Source organism: Callospermophilus lateralis, chromosome 11 (genome assembly GCF_048772815.1).
Source record: "Callospermophilus lateralis isolate mCalLat2 chromosome 11, mCalLat2.hap1, whole genome shotgun sequence".
NCBI lineage: Eukaryota > Metazoa > Chordata > Mammalia > Rodentia > Sciuridae > Callospermophilus > Callospermophilus lateralis.
In genome coordinates, this window is record NC_135315.1 from 14071910 (window position 1) to 14099899 (window position 27990).

At 40.8% G+C, this 27990-nt stretch overlaps 1 protein-coding gene and 1 non-coding gene across 2 annotated transcripts; one reads left to right on the forward strand and one right to left on the reverse strand.

Moving 5' to 3' along the window:
• Nucleotides 1–2335: 2335 nt before the first annotated feature.
• On the reverse strand, nt 2336–2408 carry Trnar-ccg (transfer RNA arginine (anticodon CCG)). Its single transcript has one exon. It is a non-coding gene; the product is annotated as a tRNA-Arg (tRNA).
• An 11845-nt stretch (nt 2409–14253) lies between these two features.
• On the forward strand, nt 14254–25153 carry Kpna2 (karyopherin subunit alpha 2). Its single transcript, XM_076870155.2, has 11 exons — nt 14254–14362; nt 15663–15759; nt 15913–16050; nt 19514–19602; nt 20324–20592; nt 20847–20941; nt 21038–21301; nt 21644–21877; nt 22625–22807; nt 23852–24001; nt 24808–25153. The coding sequence occupies exons 2-11, from the start codon at nt 15685–15687 to the stop codon at nt 24898–24900; spliced, it is 1590 nt and encodes a 529-aa protein (XP_076726270.1). The 5' UTR covers nt 14254–14362; nt 15663–15684; the 3' UTR covers nt 24901–25153.
• The last annotated feature ends 2837 nt before the right edge of the window (nt 25154–27990 follow it).

The window sequence follows — 27990 nt, forward strand, 5'->3', positions numbered from 1 at the left end:
AGAGAGGGTTCAGAGCGAGGGCAGTGGGAGGGACATTTTCTCCTCCTGAGACAGGAGAGGGAAGAACTCAGGTACACACCAGAGATGGAGGGAAGAGAAAAACGTGGAATTTGCACTGAGTGATCTGAATCTGGGGTATTCAGGAGACACTCCATCAGTGTTTGTTGACTTCAGCTGAACAAGCCATGGAGAGGGAGAGAGAAACTTCGGCCAGAGAGTTGCTGGGCTAAGGGGAGCCACGGAGGGCTGAGGTAGGCCAGGAGGGCGCCACGGAGGACTGAGCCACCCAGGGCCTGGTGAATCTGCACATATCAATATCCGTGAGCAATCTTGCATTTAGGGAACCAGGGTCACACTGTCACCATTTTCCCCCAGATGCTGTCTACAGATGGCAGGCAGGAGTTAATGCAGTTCAGACTTTTTCAAGCGCCTACTGCATGTAGAGTCCTAATGTGCTCACCAACTCCCACCTCTGAGACACCAGGACTGGGATGAAATGTATCCTCTGGTCTTTTCATTTGTTGATGCTTTCTGGTTTAAAAACACAGCACTAAGTTCCTAATCTTAAAAAGGGGGACAAGGGTGTCAGTTAAACCTCTCCCTCGGTGGTTCAGTTGTTATTGTTGTTTTAATACAGTTTTTATATTGGAATAATTTCAGACTTACGGAAAAGTTGCAAGATACTGCAAAGAGTTCTCATATATCCATTTTCCCTGGATTTAACAAGTTATCTTATCATGATCATTTGTCAAAACTAAAAGGGCTGGGGTTGTGGCTCAGTGGTAATGCACTTGACTAGCATGCCTGAGGCAGTAGGTTTGATTCTCAGCACCACATACAAATAAGTAAAATAAAGGTCCACCAACAACTAAAAAAAAAAAAAAAAAATGTTAAAAACAAAAAAAAGGGCTGGGGTTGTGGCTCAGTGGTAGAACACTTGCCTAGCACGTGCAAGGCCTTGGGTTCGATCCTCAGCACCATGTAACAATAAGTAAATAAAGGTATTGTGTCCAACTGCAACTAAAAAATAAATATTTTTAAAAAAAAACTAAGAAATCAACATTGTGGGCGGAGCTGGGATTGTGGCTCAGTGGTAGTGTGCTCGCCTAGCATGCATGAGGCACTGGGTTCAATTCTCAGCACCACATAAAAATAAAGACAAAGTCCATCAACAACTAAAAAGACATAAAAAAAAGAAAGAAAGAAAGAAAGAAATCAACATTGCACATTACTATAGATCTTACTGATTTTTTTCCCACCAAAACCCCTTTTTTCTTCCTGTTTGAGACTCAAATCCAGTTTACCACAGTGGCTTTAATGTGTAGTTGTTTTCAAGGAGTAGAAATTAACTCGGTGACATTCTTTTTGTACAAGTTTGCAAGAAGAGTTTAAACTTTTCATGTTAGTGAACTGATCTTTAACAATTTGAACTCAATAATTTGTAGAAAACACACACCCAAACCCCTTTTGTTCTAATTACAGTATTTTTATTCATAATACTTGAGGAAAAGAACCCATAAATTATGTTTATTGTGCTTGAGTGTTGTAACAGCAGAGCTGCTTTTCTATAAAATCTGTTTAGCACTGGCAATCTGGAGGCAGCCCAGTTGGATCCACTCACACACCCCTTGGGATTAGGATGAGGAGAAAGTTTTGCAGATGTAGCTGCCCAGTGTGAAGCTCAGCCAGAAAAAGTAGACAGTAAAAGAGGTGATACCGTTTGTCCAGTTTTCAGTTTTCTAAGAATTTTTACTTTCAAAGTCAGTACAGACCCTGGGTTTGATCCCCAACAACGCAAAAAAAAAAAAAGAAAAAAAAAGAAAGAAAAAAAGAAAGAAATATAAAATCCGTGTGGATAAGAAACAAATAAATCTGTATAAATTAAGCAAGAGTAAATTCCTATCTGTAAATATACACAATATGATATAATTGTGTAAAAGTATATAATAATTGCATATATTAAAAAAGTATATATACACAATTATGCCTGAATAAAGCTGGGGGAAGTAATTTTTATTATTTAGAGAAAATTTTATTAATGTCTATAATCAAACTCACGTAGATAAGACCTTATTGCAGTGCAACCCCTGTACAAATGAGAAAAAAAAAAAAAAACAAGTTTAACGTTGGGGGAAATGCTTTTAAAATGAGAGCAAATTCCTCTTTTGGGGGGAGATTTAGTGTCCACCTGGAAGATTCGTTACAGTGGTTTAAAACGCTCTCTAACTTTGTATTACAATCGCTCTCAATCGCTGCAGAGAAACGAAATGACTATTGGAAAGTCGACTTTTTTTGTTTATCATCACCTTTCTCTCCACCAAAACTAATCTCCGTGCGACCCAGATGGGACTCGAACCCACAATCCCCAGCTCCGGAGGCTGATGCCTTATCCATTAGGCCACTGGGTCACCACAGGATCCGGGTTCTCACACCTTCTCCTTACGTGATGCCATCATCCCGGCACCGCCCCCGCGCACCAACGTCTCGCGTAAGGGTGGCGTGTGATTTGGAGGCTGCCCCAGCGGCAGCAACGCGCGCCTGCGCCCTCCGGCGCCTGGCCTGCCGCTGGGCATTCACTGCGCCTGCGGAGTCGGTCCTTAGCGGCCGCTCTCGGCCTGTGGCCGGATTCTCGGGAACTTAGTGTGCTGCGCGCGGACCGCAGCTGAGCTGTCTCCTTTCCGTTGAGTTCTTCGTGAAAGGTTGCGAATACTGGCTGTAGAGTTGGCGCCACAAGTGAACTTTAAGCAAAATCCCAGTGCCTGCCTTTCTCTCCTGTGCTCGCATTCATTCGTCCCGAGCAGGCCCGCGCGTCTGCGTTTTCCAGCGTCCCCCGGGACTGTGCACTGAAGGGCGGGGAAGAGCTCGCAGATCAGGGCCTCCGCTTTACTGGAACCCCAGCCCTAAACTTCCTGAACCTCGTCGCCCCCTCCCTCCCTTTCTCTCTTGCTTTTACTCAACAAAGATGAGTTTGTTAATCTGTGTGCTGGGGACTGTTGGCCCATTCCAGGGTGAGCAGGCTTTTTCACCCCAACAGAACTGCAAATCAACCTGCCCTTTCTCCCAAGAACCACTCACCTAGATCCATTTTCCTCACTTCTCCTCTTTGCCTCCGAATTAAAGGTTTTTCTCTTCATTTAAAAATCTTGGATAAGAATTTAGAGACTTCCTGGTTCTATGCACAATATCTCTATGCTCGCTGCATGTGGATGCTGCATTTGTAGGATTTAAAAATATTTGTTTTCTTCTTGCACGTGTAGTATTTGTCCTTTGCAACTTCCAAAAATAACGTAAAAACAAAGAAAATTGAAAGTGGCCCTAGTTTTATCATTTGGAATTAACTACTATTAACATTTTTGTGTATATTTTTTATTTTTTGTGTATGGTATATCACTTTCGTTACCTCTGGCCTTTGAACCATGGAATTGCTTTTCATCAAAGCTAAGAAGGTATTCATTGATTGACATTTGTACTGATGGTGTTGCAGAAGCAATGATGGGTAAAACTGGCACCTTAGCAAATTGAGGCTCTACTGGTAATCAAACTCTTCACTTTCTGCACATGGTAGGAGGAAAAAAACAGCTTTACTTAGCAACGTGGCAGGTAAAGCTGTAAGAATAAATAATTAAGTCTCCATTCTCAAGCATATATCTTTAACTTTAACAATCTAGAAAGTATTCATAAGTCATGTCTGCATTTCTGCCCCATACCAAAATATGATGGTTGTCTTTTGAAAAAAGATGTTTGAGAGTAGGCGGGACTAGCTGATTTGTTAATGGGAAGTAAAAAAGCTTTTAGTGACAGACAAACTATGATTGTTTGGACTTGGGCATTCTGCAGGTATTTTTTAGAAAGTGAACAGAGTAAGCATGGTACTCCAAGAAAATAATGGACACTATTTGTTGTTAATGAAACAAGCTTTCAAGAAAACATTTTAAACATTGATATTTTGTGTCTACTACCATAAGCTTAGTAGTTTTCAAATAAACATTTTCCTGATGACATAGGTAGTGTTATGAGTATGATTTTTAAAGAATTTTAAGTTGTAGATGGACACAATATCTTTCTTTCTTATTTATTTATGTATTTATTTTTATGTGGTGCTAAGGCTCAAACCCAGTGCCTCATACATGCTAGGCAAGAGTCTACCACTCAGCTACAGCCTCAGCTCATGAGTTTTGTTTTGTTTTTTGTTTTTTGTTTTTTTTTTTAGTACAGTGTGGTTTGTGAACACTTGGAAGATCTGCATAACTCATAGTTCAGTATATTCCAAATGTATATTAGAAAATAATGCTTGAGTTAAATAATGCAGGGGTACAATACCATATAGAATAGTTTCACTGCCTTAAAAATGTTGTGTGGGCTGGGGTTGTGGCTCAGTGGTAGAACACTTGCCTAGTGCATGTGAGGCACTGGGTTCTATCCTCAGCACCACATAACGATAAATAAACAAAATAAAAATTATTGTGTCCATCTATAACTAAAATTTTTTTAAAAAGGATGCTCTGTGTTCTATCTATTCATTCCTCCCTCCCTATCTCCCTCCCCCTAAAAATCCCTTCCAACCACACTAATCTTTTTACAGTGTCCAGGGTTTGATTTTTGTTGTTCCCCCCCCCCCCCCCCCGCCTTTGGTACCAGGGATTGAACCCTGGGAGCATTCAACCACTGAGCCACATCCCTAATCCTTTTTATTTTGAGACAGGGTCTCACTAAGTTGCTTAGGACCTAGGTATGATGAGATTGGCTTTGAACTTGTGATCCTCCTGCCTCAGCCTCCTATTCAGTCTCCATAGTTATGCTTTTTCTAGATTGTCACATACTGTAGTTGTAATCATAAGTATATGGCTTCTGCAGATTGGCTTCTTTAACACAGCTATATGAATTTAAGTTTCCTCCAAGTCTTTTTGTGGCTTCATAGCTCATTTATTTTTATCATTGAATAATATTCCATTTTATGGATATACTACAGTGTATCTATTCATCTACTGCAGAACATCTTGATTGTTTCCAAATTTTGGCAATTAAGCTGCTATAAACATTTGTATGCAACTCTGGGGTAGACATAAGTTTTCAGCTCATTTTTGCTAAATAACAAACATCATGGTTCATTCTCACTAGCAATGAATGAGAGTTCCTGTTGGTCAAACACTTACCATCATTGGTGCATTATCAGTGTTTTGGATTTTATCCATATTAACAGTTTCTCATGGTATGTAATTATATCTCATTATTTTGATGATGATGATGATGATGATGATGATGATTTTTTTGTGGTACTGGAGATTGCACCCAGGGCCTCATACATGCTAGATAGGTGTTCTACCACTGAGCCATATCCCCAACTCTTTTATTTGTTTTGAGATACAGTCTTGCTAATTTGCCAAGGCTGGCCTCAAATTTACAATCCTCTTGCCTCAGTCTCCTGAGTAGCTGGGATTACTGGCATGCACCACTACGTCTGGCTAGTTTCTCATTATTTTAATTGGAAATTCCCTAATTTCACTGTGCAATGTCTTGGTTGGAGCAATGTCATATGAGGATCCATGACAGCAATACTTGCAGAAGCTGGGTGTGGTGGCACATGCTTATATTCCCCAGGAGGACAGCAAGTTCAAAGCCAGCCTGGGCAACTTAGGGAGATCCTATCTCAAAATAAAAATTGTGAAGGACTGAGGATGTGGTAAAATGCCCTTGAGTTCAATCCCCAGTTAAACACACACACACACACACAGGACTTGCAGAAAGTGAATGAATGTTGGTGCTGTCAGCAGAATGACACACCAGAAAGTAAACAAGATCCAGTCCAATTTCAGTGTCTCTACTGCCTCATCCATTTTTAGTGTCCTGACCACTAAGTAATTGAGTCATCCTTTCAAGGTGTGAAGTCAACAACAGGACTGGTTAGACACCCAGCAGAAGAGGTGGCCTCAGTGTCAGGAAGGGCATGTTCCCGAGCCTTTGTCTCTGCTGCCTTGGCCAGGTATTTTATGATCTTATTAATCAAGTTGTGTTCTGGCTAGAGAAAGACACTGAGAGACATCCACAAAAGACATCATCATGGCCACCTGGATATTAAGAGCCTGTCCCACGGTGGATAGCCCAGAAGCTACAGTTTAGAACTCCAATGTCTCCCAAAGGCCCATGGGAGGAGGTTAGGTTGCTGGGGGCATCCCCCAAAGGGGGTCATGGGACCCTGCCCCTTCCGCTCTCATTTTGATTCCCAACCACCATGAAGTGAGTGATTTCCTCCAACATGTGCTCCTGTCATGACAAACTGTCCCTGCCACAGGCCTAAAGGTGATGGGGCCAACACACGGCCTGAAACTGAGTCAAGTCAACTTTTTTCCCTGGTAAATTGATTATCAGGTATTTGTTCCTTAGTGGAAAGTTGACCTCACACCAGGAAAAGATCAAAATCCAAATTTAAAAGTTTCTACTGAATGCGTTTTGTTTTTGGTAACATCATAAAAACCACAAAATCATAAAGTGAACTGTTGTACATCTGGGACCATCTTTCAGTTGCCAGAGGCAGAAAAGCCAATCCAAAATTGGCTTCAGCAATAAGGCATTGTTGTGGCTTAAATATGAGGTGTCCCCTCAGAGCTCCTGTGTGAGACAGTGCAAGAAAGTTTAGAGGCGGAATGACTGGGTTAGGGGAGACTTAACCTAATCAGTGCATGTGTCCACTTGAACGGAATACCTGGGTGGTAACTAGGCGGGTAGGGTGTGGTGGGAGGAAGCAGGTCACTGGGGACGGGACTTTGGTGTTTATATTTTTCCCTGGTGTTTATATTTTTCTTTCCACTTCCTGATGGTCATGTTCCCAGCTGCTTTCCTCCATCATGCCCTTCTGCCCTCTGTCACGCCCCCTGCCTTGATAAGGTTCTGCCTCATCTAGGGCACAGAGCAGTGGAGTCGGCTGTGTATGGGCCAAGACCTCTGGAACCTTGGGTGCCAAATAAAATTGTTCTCGTTGGGTTTTTTGATCACAACAGCAAAAAACCTGACTGAAACAGAAACTCACTGGCTTATACAACTAAATCTAAAGATAGGTTTGCCTTTAGGTGTGTCTGGATTGGGGGTTTAAAAGTGTCACCAGAATCTGGTCATTCTCTTCTTATTCTATGCTGTTGTACTGTTCCATTCTCAAACAGGTTCTTTCCTCAGTGGGAGATTTACAGGAGCTCCGACTTTGCATACATGACTGTAATTCCCAGTGGTATAGGGAGTGCACCTGTCTCCTATTAGTCTGAGAATTCCCAGTTCTTTTTATCTTTTTGTCAGCGGGGTACTGGGGATTGAACTCAGGGCACTTGACCACTGAGCCACATCTCCAATCCTATTCTGCATTTTATCCAGAGACAAGGTCTCACTGAGTTGCTTAGCACCTCGCTTTTGCAGAGGCTGGCTCTGAACTCGTGAACCACTGGGATTACAGGCATGCACCAGCCACCACGCCCGGCTTCCCACGTCCAGTTCTATTAATCCAGATTGAGTCATGGGCACTGCATGAACCAACCACCTTGATTTAGGGAAGGATTACTTTCCCAGGTTTATGCCAGCTGGAGTCCATCCTGGGGGTGGAGTCCGCCTTGCCCAATCACATGGTCTGGTTTGAGTGAGCACCAGTTCCCTCAGGACACTCAGGAATTACTCTTGTAGCAGAAGAGTGATTATCTGCTGGGCAGTGTAAACAGTTAACACCCATCATGCCAACCAGCTAGCCAAACTGGTTTTTAGTGTTCTAGTATATAGATCCTCACCTCAAGCTATCTGTCCTTTTAGGAAAATGGTATATCAGAAAGAGTGCTGCTCAGCTGGGCGCCAGTGGCGAACACCTGTAATCCCAGCTACTTGGGAGGCTGAGGCAGGAGGATCATGAGTTCAAAGCCAGCCTCAGCAACAGTGAGGCACTAAGCAACTCAGTGAGACCGGGTCTCTAAATAAAATACAAAATAGGGCTGGGGATGTGGCTCAGTGGTTGCGTGCCCCTGGGTTCCATCCCCGGTACCAAAAAAAAAAAAAGAAAGAAAGAAAGAAAGAAAGAAAAAGTGCTGCTCAGAGTTCTGCCTGTGGGAGTTTTAGTGCTTACTCTCCTTCAAGGCCACCTCCACATGAGCCATCAACTAGGAGCAGTCTACTTTGGCCAATGCCACGTGATGCAGATGTGTTTTGCCCACTGAAGTGCTCATTGGATGATACAAATGTCTCCTGAGGCAAGAAATCAGCAGCTGAAAATGTTAATCTCTTGCTCCTACAGTTTTTTTCTCCCTCCTGGGTCTGCTTGGTCCTGTTCCCTCCTCCCTGGCTGCTGCTTCACCCTGGAGCACTGCTGTGTCCACCCAACTTTATGGCTAGGGACCAAATGACCCCCAGCTCACCCTTGGCAGCTCGTGCTACCTGGCTTTTCAGTGTTCAGCAGTTACTTAAGAGCTGTTTGCCAGAAAGAGGGGAGTTATCGGTTGAAGAGTCCCAAACGCGGCACTAATCTCTGTAGTTCCCCCAGATGCAGTTTTGCTTCTGAGTTCCTTTTTTTTTTTTATTAATTTAGTTCTTTTTTTTTTTTTTTCAGTTGCTGATAGACCTTTATCAACCCATGACAGGCAAGTGCACTCTACTGAGCCCCAGATCCAGCCCTTAACTTAGTTCTTATTTATCTGCTTATTGGAACTGGGGATTGAACCCACGGGAGCTCTACCAGTGGCTTTCCCACGTCCAGTGGCCATGCTTCTTACAGTAAGGTGAGGAAACTAGCGAGGGTCCCACCAGCCATTGAGAGTGTCCATTTCAACCACAGACTCAGGAACTAACAGCCCCAGACCCAAATCAGTGGCTTGAGGTTAAAAACCACTTTTATCGTATGACCCTACAGGTTCTACCCTGACTGTAGTGCTATTCCAAGTCCTCAGAATCAGTCATATTTCCCTTCCCTCCAAACCCAGTTATTGTTGAAAGGGCCATGGATCCCTTTAGGAAAAATAGGATGGAGGTACCCAGTTTGCAAATGTGTTATAACCGTTCCTTCCTAAAGGGTAACTACCCTTTAAGGACTGTGGGTTTGTGATATAGCTCATATATGGAGATTGGTAACTGGGGGCACATAGTTCTCCAGGTCCTTTACTGCAGTGTTTATTTTAATGTTCACCAGGACACCTAGGGATGCTGTTGAGGGCAGATTCTGACTGAGGGTACTCGGGAGAGGCCCGAGTGTTTTAACTTGTTGCTGATGCTTCAGGGCCGTGGACCATGCATTGAATAGCCAGGAGCTCCCTGTGCCCTGTCACCTAAAGACCCTGGCAGGTTGGAAATCCACTGGCCGTGCATTTCATCAGTCACAAAAGTTAATCCCTGGTGTGGTTTCAGAAATCTCTCCCATCTCGTGCAAACCATAAAGAGTCTGCCAGCCCACCCACTGAAGGCAGTAAGCTTCATTAATCCATTCCTTGAGGCAAAAATTCTGAATTTGAGCTTGTCGTTTTCTTAGTTCATATTGGCTAATCCAAGGTTTTCTTAACCTCAATCTGAACAATTCTTTTGTCAGGGTTTGTTCAGTGTGTTAAGCAAAAACCATTGGCTTCTCGTCACTGGATACCAGCAGCATCTACCTCTCAAGTTACAACCAAAAATGTCCCTAGACATTGCCATAGGTTCCCTAAAAGTTACTGGAAACCATTCAACATGAGCTTGTCTGCTTGTCCGCTGAGCCTACCTCAGCTTTCCTCAGCTCCTTTAAATGTGTTTATTGCTACAGCTGTTCTGTCCCCAATACTTCCCTTTCAGTGGGTGATAACTCAAGTAGGTCATTTGCAATAATGCATTCCGTGGACTGCCATCTCCCATATCAGAATATTGATGAAACCCCCACCTTTCATTCCATCTCAGTCTCTGATTTAATAGCTCCAAATGCCTCTTGTTTCTCTGTGAGTCTATTGCCAACTTCTTTTTTTTTTTTTAATTTTTAATATTTATTTTTTAGTTTTTGGCGGACACAACATCTTTGCTTGTATGTGGTGCTGAGGATCGAACACCGGGCCGCACGCTTGACAGGCGAGCGCGCTACCGCTTGAGCCACATCCCCAGCCCTATTGCCAACTTCTTAATCCTAGTGTCAATTGTTCATTCCGTTCGGGAATTTGCGCTGCTAGCAACAGAAGACTACTTTGAACTGTCTTAATTAGACTCACTCTAGCTGCTGTAAAAGATCAACCCTATAATATCTGTGACTTTTCACAAAAGTCTCTTTTCCCCCCTCTTTCACGTAAAACTTAAGGTTGGAGTTTCTGAGTGGTAGGTTATACAGGGACCCAGAATCCTTCCAGTCTCAACATCTTCCAGATATGGTCCCAACGTGGTTCTGCTTCTCTGCTTCAAACCAAGAAAAAGGAGGTAGAAAAAACACACACTCATTTCCTCAACTCGGATTCAGAAGACAAACATATCACGTTCATGTGAATGAGATGGATGGTTCCACCAAATCTGAGACTGAGAAATAGAGTCACTGGCTAGGCGGCCACTCTCCAACAATAGTTATTCTAAATGGAGAGAGGAACGTGAGCTTTGGTGGAGAATCAGCCATTGCTGCTCTGCTCACGTAACTCAGAAAGGGGGTTGTTTGAGGGATGCGCAGTTCACAGAGCTGAAAGATGAGTTAACAAGGAGGCCTGGAAGGAAGGCAGAAACTAAAGGATGTCCACCTCAGCAGCAGGTGGTCCCTGTCTCTCTCTCTGGGCTGCTGCTTCCTGACAATCTGAATGGATGTTATGGACTGAATGTTTGTCTCTCCCACCCCAGCTTGTAAGGGGAAACCCTGACCCCCATCTACCCCCATGTAAGACACTGTTCCAAGTGTTGGCAATTCAGTAGGGGACAAAACAAAATAGATCAAAACTCTTGCTCTTGGACTGGAGTTGTGTATCAGTGGTACAACACTTGCCAAATATGTGAGGCACTAGGTTTGCTCCTCAGCACCACATTAAAAAAAAAAAAAATGAAATAGAGGTATTGCACCCATCTACAACTGTGTATATGTGTGTGTGTGTATATATATTTCCAACTCTTGCTTTCATTGAACTTCCATTCTAGTGGAGTTAGAGTTGGGGGTGATGGTGTCAAAATCCTATTTTTAAAAATCTTTCCAATATAATCAGAATCTATGAATACAACCGGCCTCAGGCTTGAACTGACTAGGCTTTGTTTCAAGGATCTACATTTTGGATTTGCTTCTCTGGAGGAATTCTGTACTCAGACTCCCATCATCACAGCACACAGTCCAGTAGAAAAGAGGGAACATCCCACTCTCAAAGGTTTCAGTGGACATTTGATCTCCTTGTTACATCTTTATCACTGTCTTAGCCTTGTGTTGCTATAACAAAACACTAGGTATTAGCTAATGTACAAAGAAAAGAGGTTTATTTAGCTAATAGATTTGGAGATTCAAAGTGCATCCCCATCTAAACTACAATGGCTGAGAGCATCTGTTCAGCTTTGCAAGGGCCTTCTTGTCTACCTCACAACTTGGCACATGGCATCATGGCAGAAGTACTTTTGAGAAGGAACAATAGAAAGATCACAAGGTGAGATAGGAAGCAAAGACATATTCAGGGCCAGGCTTATTTAATTTAATTAATTTATTTAGTGGTTTGGGGGATTGAACCCAGGGGTCCTTTCCCACTGAGTTACCTTTTTTTTTAGTTATATATGGACACAATATCTTTATTTTTTAAAATTTATTTTTATGTGGTGCTAAGGATAGAACCCAGTGCCTCACACATGCTAGGCAAGTGCTCTGCCACTGAGCCCCAGACCCAGCCCATATCTTTTTATTTTTGAGGTAGGATCTTGCTAAATTGCCTAGGCTGGCCTCAAACTTGCAATCCTCCTACCTCAGCCTCTGGCCAAAGTCCCCTGTGAATGACATTAATTCCTTCTGAGGCAAGCCTCCAATGACCTAACTACCTCTCAGTAGGCCATATTTTGAAGATTCCACCACTTCTCAAATATCACCACACTGGGATTAAGCTTCCATTGGGGATTCCCTCTAGTCATAGTCAAACCACACCATCACAATCACCACACCAATTTTTGTGTTTGGGAAATGGAATGTTCCCATTGGTTTAAGCCAGATGAGGTCCTTCCTGCATCCCCATCTAAACTACAATGGCTGAGAGTTGGTAGAGTGTGGTTCCTCAGGACAACACTATCTTTCTTTCAATTGCAACATTTACATTTTACTTGTGTTTCAGGTCATTTTCAAGCACTGGCACAGAATAGTGAATGAGAGCAAGGATCTCATTTTTCCTGAATCCTGACTCTGTCATTTGTTGGCCATGTGAGCCTCGACAAATTATTTAAGCACTCAAGATTCAGTTTTCACATCTGTTGAGATAATAATAGTTCTACCTCAGAAAGGTGTGACAAATATATTAATTAATGTACTACACTCAGAACACTTTTTTTGGTACTGGGGTGCTTTATTACTAAGCTCCAACCCTAGCTCCTTTTTGTTTTCCCCCACAACATCTTTATTTTATTTATTTATGTTTATGTGGTGCTGAGGATCGAACTTAGGGCCTTGCACATTCGAGGCAAGCACTCTACTGCTAAGTCACAACCCCACCCCCACCTCCTTTTTTTAATTAAAAATTTTTTTTTTGACACAGGGTCTCACTAAATTTCTGAGGCTGGCTTTGAACTTGCAATCCTCCTGCCTCAGCCTCCTGAGCCTCTGGGATTATAGGCATGTGCCACCACACCCAGCTCAGAACACTTCTGGGAATATCTACTATTTTCAAGCAAAAGAGAAACCAGTTTAACAGTACAGGAAACATTGGATCACATAAGTGTGCAAACCTTCCGAAGTATCACCGCAACCCTCAAACATAGGGCAGACTGTTGATCAGAGCTTGCAAGATTTTTCTACAAATGTTCTTACTCAAATTTCTAAGGATTGTCATTCCTATTTAGAAGAAGAGTGCCTGTTTTCCTACCTTCAAGCATTAAACAAAAGAAATAGGCTTCCCAGGTGGATGAATTTAGGTCATGTGCCTGCCCCTGAACCATTCACAGTAGCCAAGAAAATGCCTTGCAGTGATTGGTTTAGGGATGAATTCCTTCCACATTCTTGCACTTAGAGGGATGGGATTATGTTGACTGCTAGTAAGAGCAACCCATCATGAACTCCTTGGCAGGGACACACCAAATGAGGCTGGCATGAATGCCTGCAAGAGAGGAAAAAGTTCACTGTTTGAATTTACTTGTAGTAAAATAAATAAATAAATAAATAAATAAATAAATAAATAAACAAACAAACAAACAAACCAATATAACTTTCCCACAATTACTCTCTTTTTAAGACCCAGAAAAACTGCAGGAAAAAAACCAAAAGTGGTCCACGATTTGGATGCTTATAACTATCTTTTAAGTATTTTTTAATGAAATACATGGCAACAGTTTGATAATTTGCTGTGATTATGTAAGAGAATGTCTCCCCGCCCGGTTGAGATACATTTAGAAATATTTAAGAGGTAAAGGGACATGAAACAATCAAAAGGCTCAACGATATATAAAAATCAGTTATATGTATGCATGTATACACATGTCTACATAGAAAATGTGACAACATTAATATTTGGCAGATCTAGGTCAGGTTTTGCCACTCTGTATTTGAAATAAAGAGGTTGAAGAGGCATAATAAAAATTTTGTGAACATATCTGTGGCTTCTACATGTTCTCATGACACAATTAAAAATATATGTATTTATGGAAATTGAAGAATGCAACACAAATCTGCTCTATGCCTTCCTTCCACCACGTCCAGAAACCCTTGCCAAGACCCTTCCTATGAGGAAAAAATGCAAATCAATATTTTTATATAAAGACTTTTTTTAATATGATGAGTTTTAGAATAATTTTGTAGCATTTAAGGCAGCAGCACAGGAAAAAGACACGGGACCACACACTGCAGAAACGCGGGGGACCCCTAAACTGGGGCCGGCAGCGGCGGGGAACCGCCCCTTCGCGCTGCACGCCGGGACCTGGAGTTTGCCCACTCCAGCCTGCAAAGCGCTCTGGGATCGCCCGGCCACTCCCTCATCTCGCGAGGTTGTCCTCCCCTTCTTTTTAGCCGTCTGTCCCTCCCCACCCTCCCCGCCTAACGTGTTTTTCAAATCCACCAATGGGTGCCCAGCTTAGGCTCGAACCAGCCAATCGGAGTGCGGAGTCACCGGGAAATTTAAATCGCGCCGGCCGGCTGCACGAGGCACACCGTCTCTGGGCTGAGCCGCGGTGGACGTTTGGAGGGCAGCCGATCCGCAACCTGTAAGCCCCGCACCGCCTCCTGTGGAAGCCTGAGCCCGCTGTGCAGGTACAGACTCAGGCCACAGCCGGGTCGAGCGAACGGCTGCCAGCGGGCCACCCTGGCCTTGCGGATGGCGGGAGGAAGGCCCGGGGTTTTATCTGGGCCTGGCCTTGGCCTCCCAGGTTGACGCGGCCTTGGGGCGTCGGTTGTTGACCAGGCGGGTTAATTTCGCAATGCGGGGTTGGGGCTCTAGGGATCTAGGCGCTGCAAAGCGCAGCGGAAGCCCTAGCGCGTCGCGGCCCAGGGAATCCAGGAGACAGGACCGAGGGCGAATGTCCCGGGATGGTCAAGGTGGCCCTGGCCTCTCACCCATTCCCCGCTGTAGGTCCCCCTTGAAGGGGTTGAAGACACAGGGCACAGAGGCTGAAGATGAGGCTGAAGGTGGCAGTTGGGGAGAGATCTCTCCAACACATAGGCCCTAGGTAGGCTGTGTCACAGTGTCACAGCGCCGTGGACGAACATAATGGAATGAAAGACAGCAAATTGTAAGGAGGGCTTTGACTTGTCATCCTTTGGAGTATGGTTTTAGGTGTCTGAGTCTGACGCACAATTGAAGTCATCCTGATTGGATGCATTCACTGGAAATCTTTGGAAATGAAAATGTGTGCAAGATGCTGAAGATGCTGCAGCCCAATGTCACAAGTTTCCAGTGTTGGCAAGATGAAGCGATTTTTATTTAACTAGTGTGGACACTGGGCTTACTTTGATCATTTTAAAAGACAGTAGGGCAGGGAGCGCCTTCAGAGGCCTTCCAAGGACATAGGTTTTTACTGTAAGTCAACTGTTCCATTAACTAATGGACTTTAGAGTATGTCTACACTGTCCAGTGAGGTGGTGAGCAGAACTTGTGGCTTCTGAGCACTTAAAAAGTGATAGTTAGAATTGAAATATGCAGTATGCTGTGTAAGACACACTGTGTGCTATGTGAAATACACATACGATTTCCAAAATGTGTAAAAAAAAAATGTAAAATATCTCAATTTTTAATATTGATTCCATGTTAAGTAATATTTTGGATATGTTGTTAAAATATTAAAATTAATTTTGCTTGTTTCTTTTTGTTTTTATGTCCTTACTGGAAATTTTAAATTTATATGGCTTGGATTATATTTCTGATGCTTAGTTTCCTATTAGAGAGGCAGGGATAATTCTCCTTTGATTAAAACCACATCCATAGTGCTGGAAACTTGAAGTGCCTTCTTAGTGTAGAGGTGGATTCAATTTTTGCTTGATAATTCTTATTTGGTTTTCTTATTGACAAAGCAAAATAATAAAAGAGATTTTTTTTTTCCTCTCATTTTTTTAGCTTTCTCCCTTTGTCTCATACCATGTCCACCAATGAGAATGCTAATTCACCAGCTGCCCGGCTTAACAGATTCAAGAACAAGGGAAAAGACAGTACAGTGAGTATCTCCTGTTGTTTTTCTGTAATATTTGTCAAATGAGAATATACTTGAGAAGGGGTTAAGACTTAGAAATATTTTTTTTTTTTAATGCCCTCACTTGGCAACAAAAATTGATGTGATAGGTGAACTGATCTGCTATCTTTTCTCAAGGAAATGAGGCGGCGCCGAATAGAAGTTAATGTGGAGCTGAGGAAAGCTAAGAAGGATGACCAGATGCTGAAAAGGAGAAATGTAAGCTCCTTTCCTGATGATGCGACTTCACCACTACAGGAAAACCGCAACAATCAGGTAAATATAATGTAGTTCATGAATTATTACCATAATCCAGAAAATCAATATGGATGTTTCTTTGAAATTTACATAATAATATTCCATAATATTATGGTTTTTACTATCAAATCAGTGATGATTTTTTTCTGCTCCCAGTCAGCAATTCTTATGAGTATCTTCTTTCCTACTCATCCTCTATAATCTACTGAAGCTGATTCCAAACTCTTTTGAATTCTGACCTTCCTGCAGTTTCCCTGCATTTCTAGCTACTAGCTGGGTACCTTGACCTGTTTCAATCAATGTTAACTGTTCAGAACTAACCACTTTGCAACTTAATTCAGAATTTTTTTATGTTCTATTTTTATTTTTTTGGTTTTCTTTATTACCAGTGTTCAAATCTTTTTCTTCCTGAAATATTTATGGTAACTTCCAAATTTATCTTATTCCCTTTATTCTGTGTCATATGCTCTTTTCTTAAAATTTTTCCAACACCACAGTTGTGTGCCACACTGTTTCCTTTAACTAGACTGCAAATATGATGGTGTTCCTATAGGATTATGTGGAACTGGAACAGGAATGCATAGCTAAAGAAGAGATAAGAGAAAAGAAAAATTGCAGGAAAGAAAGAATTCTAAAGAAGTAAAGGATTTAACAAGTTTTTGCAGACCTCAACAAGCTTCTTAAAATGTTTGAGCTGAGCATTGGAGTTCCTGCCTATAATCCCAGCTATTTGAGAGTCTGAGCAGGAGGATTTTAAGTTCAGGGATGGTTTGAGCAACCAATTTATCCAGAACCTATCGAACCTATCTCAAAAAAAAAAAAAGAAAAGAAAAGAAAAAGGGGGTGTGGGGATGTAGTTCAATGCCCCTGGGTTCAGTCCTCAGTATGAGAGGGGATCAAAAAGATGGACTCCACTACTGAAAATGACTAGAGAATGTTTATGGTACATTTTCTCCTTATAAGTAAACCTATTATGAAAAACAACAAAAGCAAAACAACATGGGCACATTTCTGAAAAGAATTACTCCTCCTTAAAAAGAGCTTGAGCTGTGCATGGTTGTGCTCGCCTGTGATCCCAGCGACTCCCAAGGCTAAGGAAGGAGAATTGTGAGTTCAAAGCCAGCCTCAGCAAAAGTGAGGCGCTAAGCAACTTGGTGGGATTCTGTCTCTAAATACAATACAAAATAGGGCTGGGGATGTGGCTCACTGGTCGAGTGCCCCTGAGTTCAATCCCTGGTACCAAAAAAAAAAAAAAAAAAAGCTTGAGGCAGGTTCTTCATGAGGTATTCCAGAAGGCACTGTTACCATAGTAAATGCCAGCTTCATGTACAATACTGCTCCTGTGGACCTATGTGGGCTGAGATGGGGATGTGGAGGATGGTAATACATGTAGTGCTGACCTGTACAGGCCTAGGCTGATGTGTATACTCATATCTTAGTTTTTAATTTAAAAAAGTACGTAAAGATCAAAATGGAAAAAAGCTAATAAAATGAGGATAAATAAAAAGCATTGCATATCTAATGTGTTTTGTATTTTAAGATAAATTTTAGAAAATCAAAATGTTCATAAAGTATAAAAATTATAGGAAGCTAAGTTTAATTATTTATTAATTTATCGAAGAAACATTTTTTATAAATTTAGAGTAGCCTAAGTGTCCAGAAGTATATAGTTTAATGTCAGACCTTTTAATTCACTCATTGGCTCAGCCAGTACAAACTTCTAGTCCTGCAAGCTCCGTCATGTCAAGAGCCTTGTACCTTTTTAAAATCTTTTCTCTTGTACCTTTTTTACATTTAAATATGTCTGGATGCACAAATATTTGGCATTATGCTAGAATTGCCTGTTGTATTCAGTACAGAAACATGCTATATGGGTTTATAGCCCAGGAGCAGTAGTTATGTACCATACAGCCTAGAGTATAGTAGGCTGTACTTTCCAGGTTTGTGTAAGTACACCCTATGATGTTTGTACACGGATAAAAATCACCAAACAACACATTTCTCAGACTATCCCCAGCATTGAGTGATGCCTGTTTACTGTTTTAGGCATGTTCTCTCTCTGCTAAATATCAATATTCTATGAAGGACCTCAATAAATTAGATCTAGTTAGATCTTCAGATATGTCACTTTCATCTTAAAAAATACTGGGCACTGTCCTACACTTGAACTCAGGACCACTGACCCACATCCCATTAGAGACAGGGTCTCACTGACTTGCTTAGTGCCTCACTTTTGCTAAGTCTGGCTTTGAACTCTGGATCTTCCTGCATCAGCCTCCTGAGCTGCTGGGATTACAGGTTTGTGCTACCAAGCCCTGCTCCTTTTAAATTTTTTTTAATTCTTCTTTTCTAGTTGTAGATGGACACAATATCTTTATTATTTTTATGTGGTACTGAGATCGAACCCAGGGCCTTACTCATGAGAGGCAAGCGCTCTACCACTAAGGTACAACCCAAGCCCCCCTTTTAAATTAAAAAATATATATATTTTTTGTAGTTTTAGGTGGCCAGAATGCCTTTGTTTTCTTTGTATGTGGTACTGAGGATCGAACCCAGTGCCTCATGCATGCTTGGCAAGTGCTCTGCGGCTGAGCTACAGCCCTAGCCCTGCTCCTTTTAAATTTTTGAGGGTCTCACTAAGTTGTTGAGGCTGGTCTCTACTTTGTGATCCTCTTGCCTCAGTCTGCTGAGTAGTTGCAATTACAGGCATGCAACACCATGCCTGACTCCTGCCTGCCTTTTCTAGGATTCTGTTACTCAAATCCCTTCATCTTATAATAACCTAAGGCACTGTTTTTGCAGAAAGTACTGAGCGAATGCTGTCTAGGAATATTTAAGTTTTTGGTATCAGGCTTTGAACTCAGGAGCATTTCACCACTGAGCCACCTCCGTACCCCACCCTTGCCTTTTTTTTTTGTATTTTAGTTAAGACATAGGTCCTTGCTAAGTTGCCAAGACTGGCTTTGAACTTGTGATCATCGTGTCTCAGCCTGCTAAGCTGCTGGGATTACAGGCCTGTGCCACTGTGCCTGGCCTATAACATTTATTTTATTTGTTGTCTTGTCACATTTTTACTGTTAGGTTGTAAGCTCCTAGAGAAAGGGGTACTTTTGATTTTAGTACCTGGGATTGAATCCAGGGATGCTGAGCCACATCCCCAACCCCTTTTTTTAAATTTTTATTTTGAGATTTACTAAATTGTTTAGGACCTCAGCCTCCTGAGCCGCTGGGATTACCAGTGACAGCAGTGGCACCTAGCCAACACTGCTGACAGAATGCTTAAATAACTTGAGACTCCAGTGAAACACCAAATTTCAGAACTGTTTTACATATAAAATTAATATTTAGCAGGCAAAGTTAAATGTAGGGCCAAAGTTTTAGTAACTTACTATAAATCCAAGTGTCTAAACAATGGCAAGCATGGATTATATTTTTTAAATTTGGCCTTAAAATAATCTGTAAATTTCCCTTTTTCTTTCAGGGGACTGTGAATTGGTCTGTTGATGACATTGTCAAAGGCATAAATAGCAACAATTTGGAAAGCCAACTCCAAGCTACTCAAGCTGCTAGGTAAGTCTTATGTTCTCTAGTACCGGCAACCTTAAGATATTATGAATTGTTAGAATTTTTTGGCAGGAAGGGGACAACTTTAGGCTTATTTCAAATTTTTCCTAAGGTAAAACCAGGTATGGTGGCACACATCTGTAATCCCAGCACCTCAGGAGACTGAGGCAGGAGAATCACAAATTCAAGGCCAGCCCAGCAACTTGGAGACTGTCTCGAGTAAAAAAATAATAATAAAAGAACTGTGGCGGGGCAGTTATAGCTCAGAGGTACAGCACCCTGGGTTCAAGCCCCAGTACTGGAAAAATTATTTTTTTCTGTAGGTGATACTTTTAACTATAATTTTCTATAATTCCTTAAAATTCCACCTTCAGTGATTAATTACTGTTAACTTTTTGGTGTACTTTAAAAATATAAAAATTCTGTCCAAGTAGCATTTCAAGTCAAATTTTTTGCAAGGATGCAAGGAAAGTAATCTACATTACAGTCAACATTTATATTTTTGGAAAAAAGGTATTTAGCTGTACCACATATGTAGCACCATATGTCATCTCTTCAGCTTGTTATGTTTCTGGTTGTCTTCAGGATGTAGTGCTCAGCAGGTAGTGCTTGTTTAAAAGATTGTCTAAAGTTCTAAATGCTCAAATTCCATTTTAAATTGTTTTTTCACACAAATGTCTTCTGTTAATCACCTTTAACTTTTGTTTCTCTTTTTCTTTTCTCTTAGGAAATTGCTTTCTCGGGAAAAACAGCCCCCCATAGACAACATAATTCGGGCTGGTTTGATTCCAAAATTTGTGTCCTTCTTAGGCAGAACTGATTGTAGTCCTATTCAGTTTGAGTCTGCCTGGGCACTCACTAACATTGCTTCTGGGACATCAGAACAGACCAAGGCAGTGGTGGATGGAGGTGCTATCCCAGCGTTCATTTCTCTCTTGGCATCTCCCCATGCTCACATCAGTGAACAAGCTGTATGGGCTCTAGGAAACATTGCAGGTACTTCCACTTAAAATTCTTTTGACTGAATATATCTAATCATGAGGTGGGAGAAGGGCTGTGTTACAAGTTATAGTGACTTATGTGTCAAGTTTTGAGCTTGCTTCTGGCCCTTATTAGGGATGTGAGAGGCATCTAAAAAAGGCACCAGAGAGGCATCTAAGTAAGTTAGGGAGTTTCTGAGAATGTGTTCAGTCATTGAGTGTTGATGGTGCTGGACCTGCAGATGTGATTAATCTTGCTTTTGTTTTCAGGTGATGGTTCAGTTTTCCGAGACTTGGTTATTAAATATGGTGCGGTGGACCCACTGTTGGCTCTTCTTGCAGTTCCTGATATGTCAACTTTAGCAGTAAGTTACTAACATTAAGTAAAGCTACTTGCATTTTTATTCTGATTTCTCCTGCCTTTCAAGACAGGCCCTCATTACTTTTTTCTTTTCCCTCAGTGTGGTTACTTACGTAATCTTACCTGGACACTTTCAAATCTTTGTCGCAACAAGAATCCTGCACCCCCATTAGATGCTGTTGAGCAAATTCTTCCCACTTTAGTTCGTCTTCTGCATCATGATGATCCAGAAGTATTAGCAGATACCTGCTGGGCTATTTCCTACCTTACTGATGGTCCAAATGAACGCATTGAAATGGTTGTGAAAACAGGAGTTGTGCCCCAACTTGTGAAGCTTCTGGGAGCTTCTGAATTGCCAATTGTGGTAAGTTAATCATTAGATTAGAGCATATAAATAAGGAGGATAACTGATTGATAATATTGAAATATTATTAATTTTCAGGCAATGATGGGACTCTTGCTTGTCAAAACTTTTAGGATAGAGAACTTTTTTTTTTTAATATTTATTCTTAAGTTTTAGATGGACACAGTATCTTTATTTTACATTTATGTGGTGCTGAGGATCAAACCCAGTGCCTTGTGTATGCTAGGTGAGCACTCTACCACTGAGCTAAAACCCCAGCCCTGGGATAGAGAACTTTTGAACAATATTGGAAAAAGTAAAAGGTAACCATCGGAATTTTTTTTTTCTTTCTTTCTTTTTCAGACTCCTGCTCTCCGAGCCATAGGGAATATTGTGACTGGAACAGATGAACAAACTCAGGTTGTGATAGATGCAGGTGCACTTGCTGTCTTTCCCAGCCTGCTGACTAACCCCAAAACTAATATTCAGAAGGAAGCTACATGGACAATGTCAAACATCACAGCTGGCCGGCAGGACCAGATACAGCAAGTCGTTAATCATGGATTAGTCCCATTCCTCGTTGGTGTTCTCTCTAAGGTAGCAAAATCTTAGGATTTATTTATTTATTTTATATACTTTTGGATATTGATGGATCTTTATTTTGTTCATTTATTTATATGTGGTGCTGAGAATCCATCCAGTGCCTCACACATGCTAGGCAAGTGCTCTACCACTGAGCCACAACCTAAGCTCCAAAATCTTAGGATTTAATCAGATAACTGTTGGTATTTATAGGCAGGCTTGCTTGGTAAAATTTTTTCTTTCCAGTACTAGGATTTGAACCCAGCAGTGCTTTGCCCCAGCTCCTTTATTTTTGTTTCTTTCTTTTTTTTTTTTTTCTTTTTTCCTGGGGAGATAGGCTCTATTAAGTTGCTGAGGCTGGCCTTTAACTTTTGATCCTCCTGCTTCAGTCTCTCAAGTTATTGGAATCCCAGGCCTGTACCACGAGGCCCAGCAAGATTCTCTCTCTCTTTTTTTTTTTTTAATTTATTTTTTAGTTGTAGATGGATGTAATACCTTTAATTTTACTTATATATTTTTATGTAGTGGTAAGGATTGAACCCAGCGCCTCACACATGCTAGGCAAGTGCTCTACCACTGAGCTATAACCCCAGCCCCACAGCAGGATTCTCAAAGAACACTGTTGTATAACTGAGTAATAGCCATTAACCCTTTTCACTCAAGGTTGGATAGAACCAGTTGGGTAGTTTTAGGCATTGTTTTTGTGATATCTTATTTCTTTTGACTTTTCTGAAGCAAAACCATTTTTTTTATGTTTATCAGGCAGATTTTAAGACACAGAAGGAAGCTGTATGGGCTGTGACCAATTATACAAGCGGTGGGACAGTTGAACAGATTGTATATCTTGTTCATTGTGGCATAATAGAACCATTGATGAACCTCCTAACTGCGAAAGATAGCAAAATTATTCTGGTTATTCTGGATGCCATTTCAAATATCTTTCAGGTAAGTTCTAACAAGGTGGTGTTTGTTTGAGTTTGTTTTGTCATGATCATTTTACTTTTAGACTTGGTGGGGGCAGCTAAGTATACTCAGTATACAGAAAGCCTATTGGTGTGGAGCCACATTCTCTTTTTTGAAGAGATAGGGTATCTTGCCAATGCTACTCTTGAATTCCTAGGCTTAAGCCATTCTCCTGCTTCATCCTTTGAGTAGCTGGGACTATACTATACATGTGCACCACCATAGAACAAAGAGATAGAAAGGAGATGGGAAAAGGATGATGTATTTGTCTTAAAGTCAGGTTCTTCAGGGGAGATTATCCATACCACATTTTGGTGAAATCAAATTTGAATGATTTATTTATCTAATTTTTTCTTTTGATTCCATCTCTAATTCAACCAAGCATTCCAGCATCTGGCACTTTGTCATAGTAATTGATGGTAGTTAAGTGCTACTCATCAACTTCTATACTTCTGATTCTGGAGATTTTTACATATAGAGTGAAGTCTGGAACAGGAATGCTAGTGTTCCAGTCTCTGCATGTAAACAATTCATCAGTATGTGGCCAGTGTTCCTAATCACTCATCTAAAATTCCAAAATTATTTTGAAGCAAATCATGTGTATATTTATTTATCTCCTAAAAATTGAGGATTTTTGAAAGAAATTTAACTTTGCTTGATGTGATATGCCCTACCCATAATCCCAGCTACTTGGGAGGCTGAGGCAGGAGAACTGCAAGTAATATTCCTATCAGAGAAATCTGTTTTTAGCACATCCATGATAAGCCATGTTTGTCCATAGACAGTGATTCTTTACCTTCACTACACTTTGAGATTATCTAGGGTGTTTTTACAGAGGAATAATTCTGTTTCCAGTTCAGACTGATTGAACTCGAATGTAGTATTGCAACTATCACAGTGTTGTTGAAGCAACTGTTAAGGGTTTATTTCTGTCTGCTACATATTAGTATGAAAACATGGATATTGTTTTTGGCATTGAAACAACAATCAAGAGTATAGGCCAGTAAACTTTGAATTTTTTTTTAGGCTGCTGAGAAACTAGGTGAAACTGAGAAATTGAGTATAATGATTGAAGAATGTGGAGGCTTGGACAAAATTGAAGCTCTACAGAACCATGAAAATGAGTCTGTGTACAAGGCCTCCTTAAACTTGATTGAGAAGTATTTTTCAGTAGAGGTAAGTAATGGTGGTAATATTAATAACTTAGAAAATACACATGTAAAGTCAAGCCCATAGATTTTTTTGCCTTCACACTTTTTAAAATGAGCCCTGTGTTCTTGTTCAGTAGAGCGAACTTCAGTGTTTGTAGGATTTACTGTATTTATTTGCTTCTCTAATATTTGGCTTGATGGTGGGTATTATTCAATTTGCTAGTTTACTTTCTAATGAACAGACTTGGAAATCTTAGAATATCCCAAGGCTAAGTTTATGAATGTCTGTGGAAGTTGATGGAGAAGTGGGCCAAACCCAGTGCCGTTCTAAATTGTTTCCTTGCCTACTAAAAAGTGATGGACGGAGAAGAGAAATTTCAACTTTTCCGTCACTGTAGCAGCATTCCTTAGCCCATTCAGAACCTTCTCTTGGGCACTAATGAATTGTTAACAGCCCTCTTCCTGCCTGTGTCAGATACTAGAATATGGTGCATGAATAAAGGTGAAATGTGCACATGAAAATCTTAGGAATAAATGTACACTTCTTTGCTGGGTGTGGTTGTGCACACCTCTAAACCCGGATCCTTAGGAAGCTGAGGCAGAAGGATTGCAAGTTCAAGGCAAGCCTGGGCAACTTAGTGAAACCCTGCCTCAAAATACAAATGAAAAGGGCTGGGGATGTAGCTCGGTGGCAGAGCACCCCTGGGTTCAATCCCCAGTACCACAAAAACAAACAAAAGAGTAGGTGCAGACTTTTAGACAGGCTATTGCTTAGAAGTGTGCCATGTTTGTTGTTTATAGTATTATTATTTTTTTTTTTTACATTTTCAGGAAGAGGAAGATCAAAATGTTGTGCCAGAAACTACCTCTGAAGGCTATACCTTTCAAGTTCAGGATGGGACTCCAGGGACCTTTAACTTCTAGGCTGTACAGCTGAGGCATAAAGCTTGTTGTGTACTATGTTCGGTATAAGTTTGTCTTACTGTTTCTCTACTAAGAGCTCTTTTTAAATGTGGTTTGTTATTGTAGCACTTTTTACAACAAAACTATACTTGAACAGTTCCAAACTGTACATACTGTATGAAACTTGTCCTCTAAATGGGTTTCTTATTTCTATGTGGAATTTCATATCTTACAGTGTCCTGTAAATAAAGATTAAATTCCACCCTTTTCTTTACTTCACCATGCCTGTGTGTGCTTTATAACTTTAGACTCTTAATTGTAAATGAAGAGTAACCTAAGCTAACTGATGCAACTAACCAGAGGTGATTCCTGGTTGCAGGCATCACTTGATGTCAGGTTTGTGATGTCATCAATGATATACCCCGTCTGTTCCTGCCAGATTTTGAGCCTCCTGGCTTTGGTCTAGGATTCTTCCTCTTTTGGTCCTAATGGTTCCTAAGGCTAGTCTAGAACTTGTGATCTTCCTTCCTTGGCCTCCCAGTTTTTAAGTACTGTGATCAGTTTTCTGCTCATTAGATTGGTGGGAAAGATAAGCCAAGTCTCCACTGCTGAAATGTGAAGCACTGACAACTGCTTTTCCCATGGAACCCATGGTGGTGGAGGTGGGGATGTGGGTGTAACAAAAAAGTGATTTATGACCTGTAGGGCTACTGTATTCAGTAAAGAACTGAATATAGTATTTTTGTCGCTAGTAGTACACTGCAACAGATTTCCATATACCTTCTCTTGACCACATAAGAATATTTCCTCACCCTAGTTCACTGATACACAAATATCATTTTGCCTTTTGCAGATAACAGGGTTTTTTAAAGTCTTTCAATGGAACAGAATGTTTAAGACTTATCTTGTTAGGATACAAAGCTAAAGGACACTGGCTAATGTGTATTTAAAACACTTTCCACAGCCAAGTTCCCAACATGGAACACTAAACCTCCATGTTACATGTTTGGAGCCCTGGGTCATTTTCAGCTTTTTCTGTACAAAGATTCCCAAAGGGAGGAGAAACCTTGGCTCTACCTTCCTACCTACTACTCACTTCCCTCCTTCCTTTCCCCAACCTGAGTCCTTTCCTAGAAGCTGGATCTTCAACTTGACAAAAAGTAATGTAAACTAGGACACTCCAGGTTTCTGCTTAATAACTTCAGGGGGACTAGTCCAGTAGTCACGCTGATAAGTGTAAGGTCTGGATTTGTTAAAGGCATGACTTAATGGTGAGGTCATGGATAAGAGATAGCTAATTTCCAAAAATACATCCCATATTTTAGATAAAATTCTTAACATACTAGTTTCCTTAGAGTTGTTTGAAATCCATAGAAGCAGGGATGTTTTCATTTAACTCATCTGTGGGCCAAGTTTTGTATCTTTGAGAATGACTACATAACAATTTTTTTTTTTTTTTAGGAATTTAAAATATTTTAATTTGTTTTAATTAGTTATAGATGACAGCAGAATGCATTTATGCACTTTGATATACACAAATGGGATAGAATTTCTCATTTTTCCATGTGTACATGTTACAGAATGATATTGGTCATGTAGTCACATAGATACATACAATAATAATGTCTGTTTCATTCTACTCTCTTTCCTATGCCCACATCCACTTCCCTCTACCTAATCTAAGGTAACTCTATCCTTCCCTAGTGCCCCCTGCCTTATTGTGAATTAGCATCCACATTACAGAAGACATTTGACCTTTGATTTTGTGGGATTGGCTTGTTTTGCTTAGCCTGATATTCTCCAACTCCAACCAATGCCATAATTTCACTATGAGTAATTGAGCTTATATACCACATTTTCTTTATCAATTCATCTATTGAGGGACCCCTATTTTGGTTCCATAGTCTAGCTGTTGTGAATTGACTGCTATAAACATTGATTTTTAAGTCCTTTGGGTATAAACCAAGGAGTGGGATAGCTGGGTCAAATGGTTCCATTCCAAGTTTTCTGAGAAATCTCCATACTGCTTCCCATAGTGGTTGCACCAATTTGCAGTCCCACCAGCAATATGTGTGTACCATTTTCCCTACATCCTTCCCAACATTTATTGTTGCCTGTATTCTTTTTTTTTTTTTTTAAGAGAGAGAGAATTTTAATATTTATTTTTTAGTTTTCAGCGGCCACAACATCTTTGTATGTGGTGCTGAGGATCGAACCCGAGCTGCATGCTTGCCAGGCAAGCGCGCTACTGCTTGAGCCATAACCCCAGCCTTGTTGCCTGTATTCTTGATGGCCATTCTGACTAAAGTGAGTAGTTTTGATTTGCATTTCTCTAGTTGTTGATCAATTGTATTTCTTCTTTTGTGAAGTGTCTGTTCAGTTCCTTAGCCCATTTATTGATTGGGTTATTTGGTTTTTTGGTGTTAAGTTTTTTGAGTTCTTTATGCTTTATCACAGGTGCATGTGGTAAAGATTTTCTCCCAATCTATAGGCTCTCTCCTCATGTTATTGATTGTTTCCTTTGTTGGGTCGAAGCTTTTTAATTTGAATCCATCCCATTTATTGATTCTTGATTTTACTTCTTGTGCTTTAGGAATCTTATTAAGGAAGTCAGATCCTAGGCCAACATGGTGAAGATTTGAACCTATTTTTTCTTCTATTAGGTGCAGGGTCTCTGTTCTAGTGCCTAAGTCTTTGATCCACTTTGAGTTGATTTTTTTGTGCAGGGTGAGAGATAGAGGTTTAGTTTCTTTTTTGCCACATATGGATTTCCAGTTTTGCCAGCACCATTTGTGAATGTTTTTGGCACCCTTATCTAGTATGAGATAACCGTATTTATGTGGGTTTGTCTCTGTGTCTCTATTCTGTACCATTAGTCTACAAGTCTATTTTGGTGCCAATACCGTGCTATTTTTGTTACTATAGCTCTGTAGTATACTTTAAGGTCTGGTATTGTTATGCCTCCTGCTTCATTTTTCTTGCTAAGGATTGCTTTATCTATTCTGGGTCTGATTTTTCCAAATAAATTTCACGACTGCTTTTTCTATTTCTATGAAAAATGTTATTGGGATTTTAATAGAAATTGCATTAAATCTGTATAATGCTTTTGGT

Bases quoted from the DNA above. Each gene is read 5' to 3' on its own strand.
- Kpna2 (XM_076870155.2), top strand. From the start codon at position 15,685: ATGTCCACCAATGAGAATGCTAATTCACCAGCTGCCCGGCTTAACAGA. The intron at 16,051-19,513 runs GTAAATATAATG...TTTTTCTTTCAG, and splicing joins AGGAAAACCGCAACAATCAG to GGGACTGTGAATTGGTCTGT. The intron at 20,593-20,846 runs GTACTTCCACTT...TTTTGTTTTCAG, and splicing joins GGCTCTAGGAAACATTGCAG to GTGATGGTTCAGTTTTCCGA.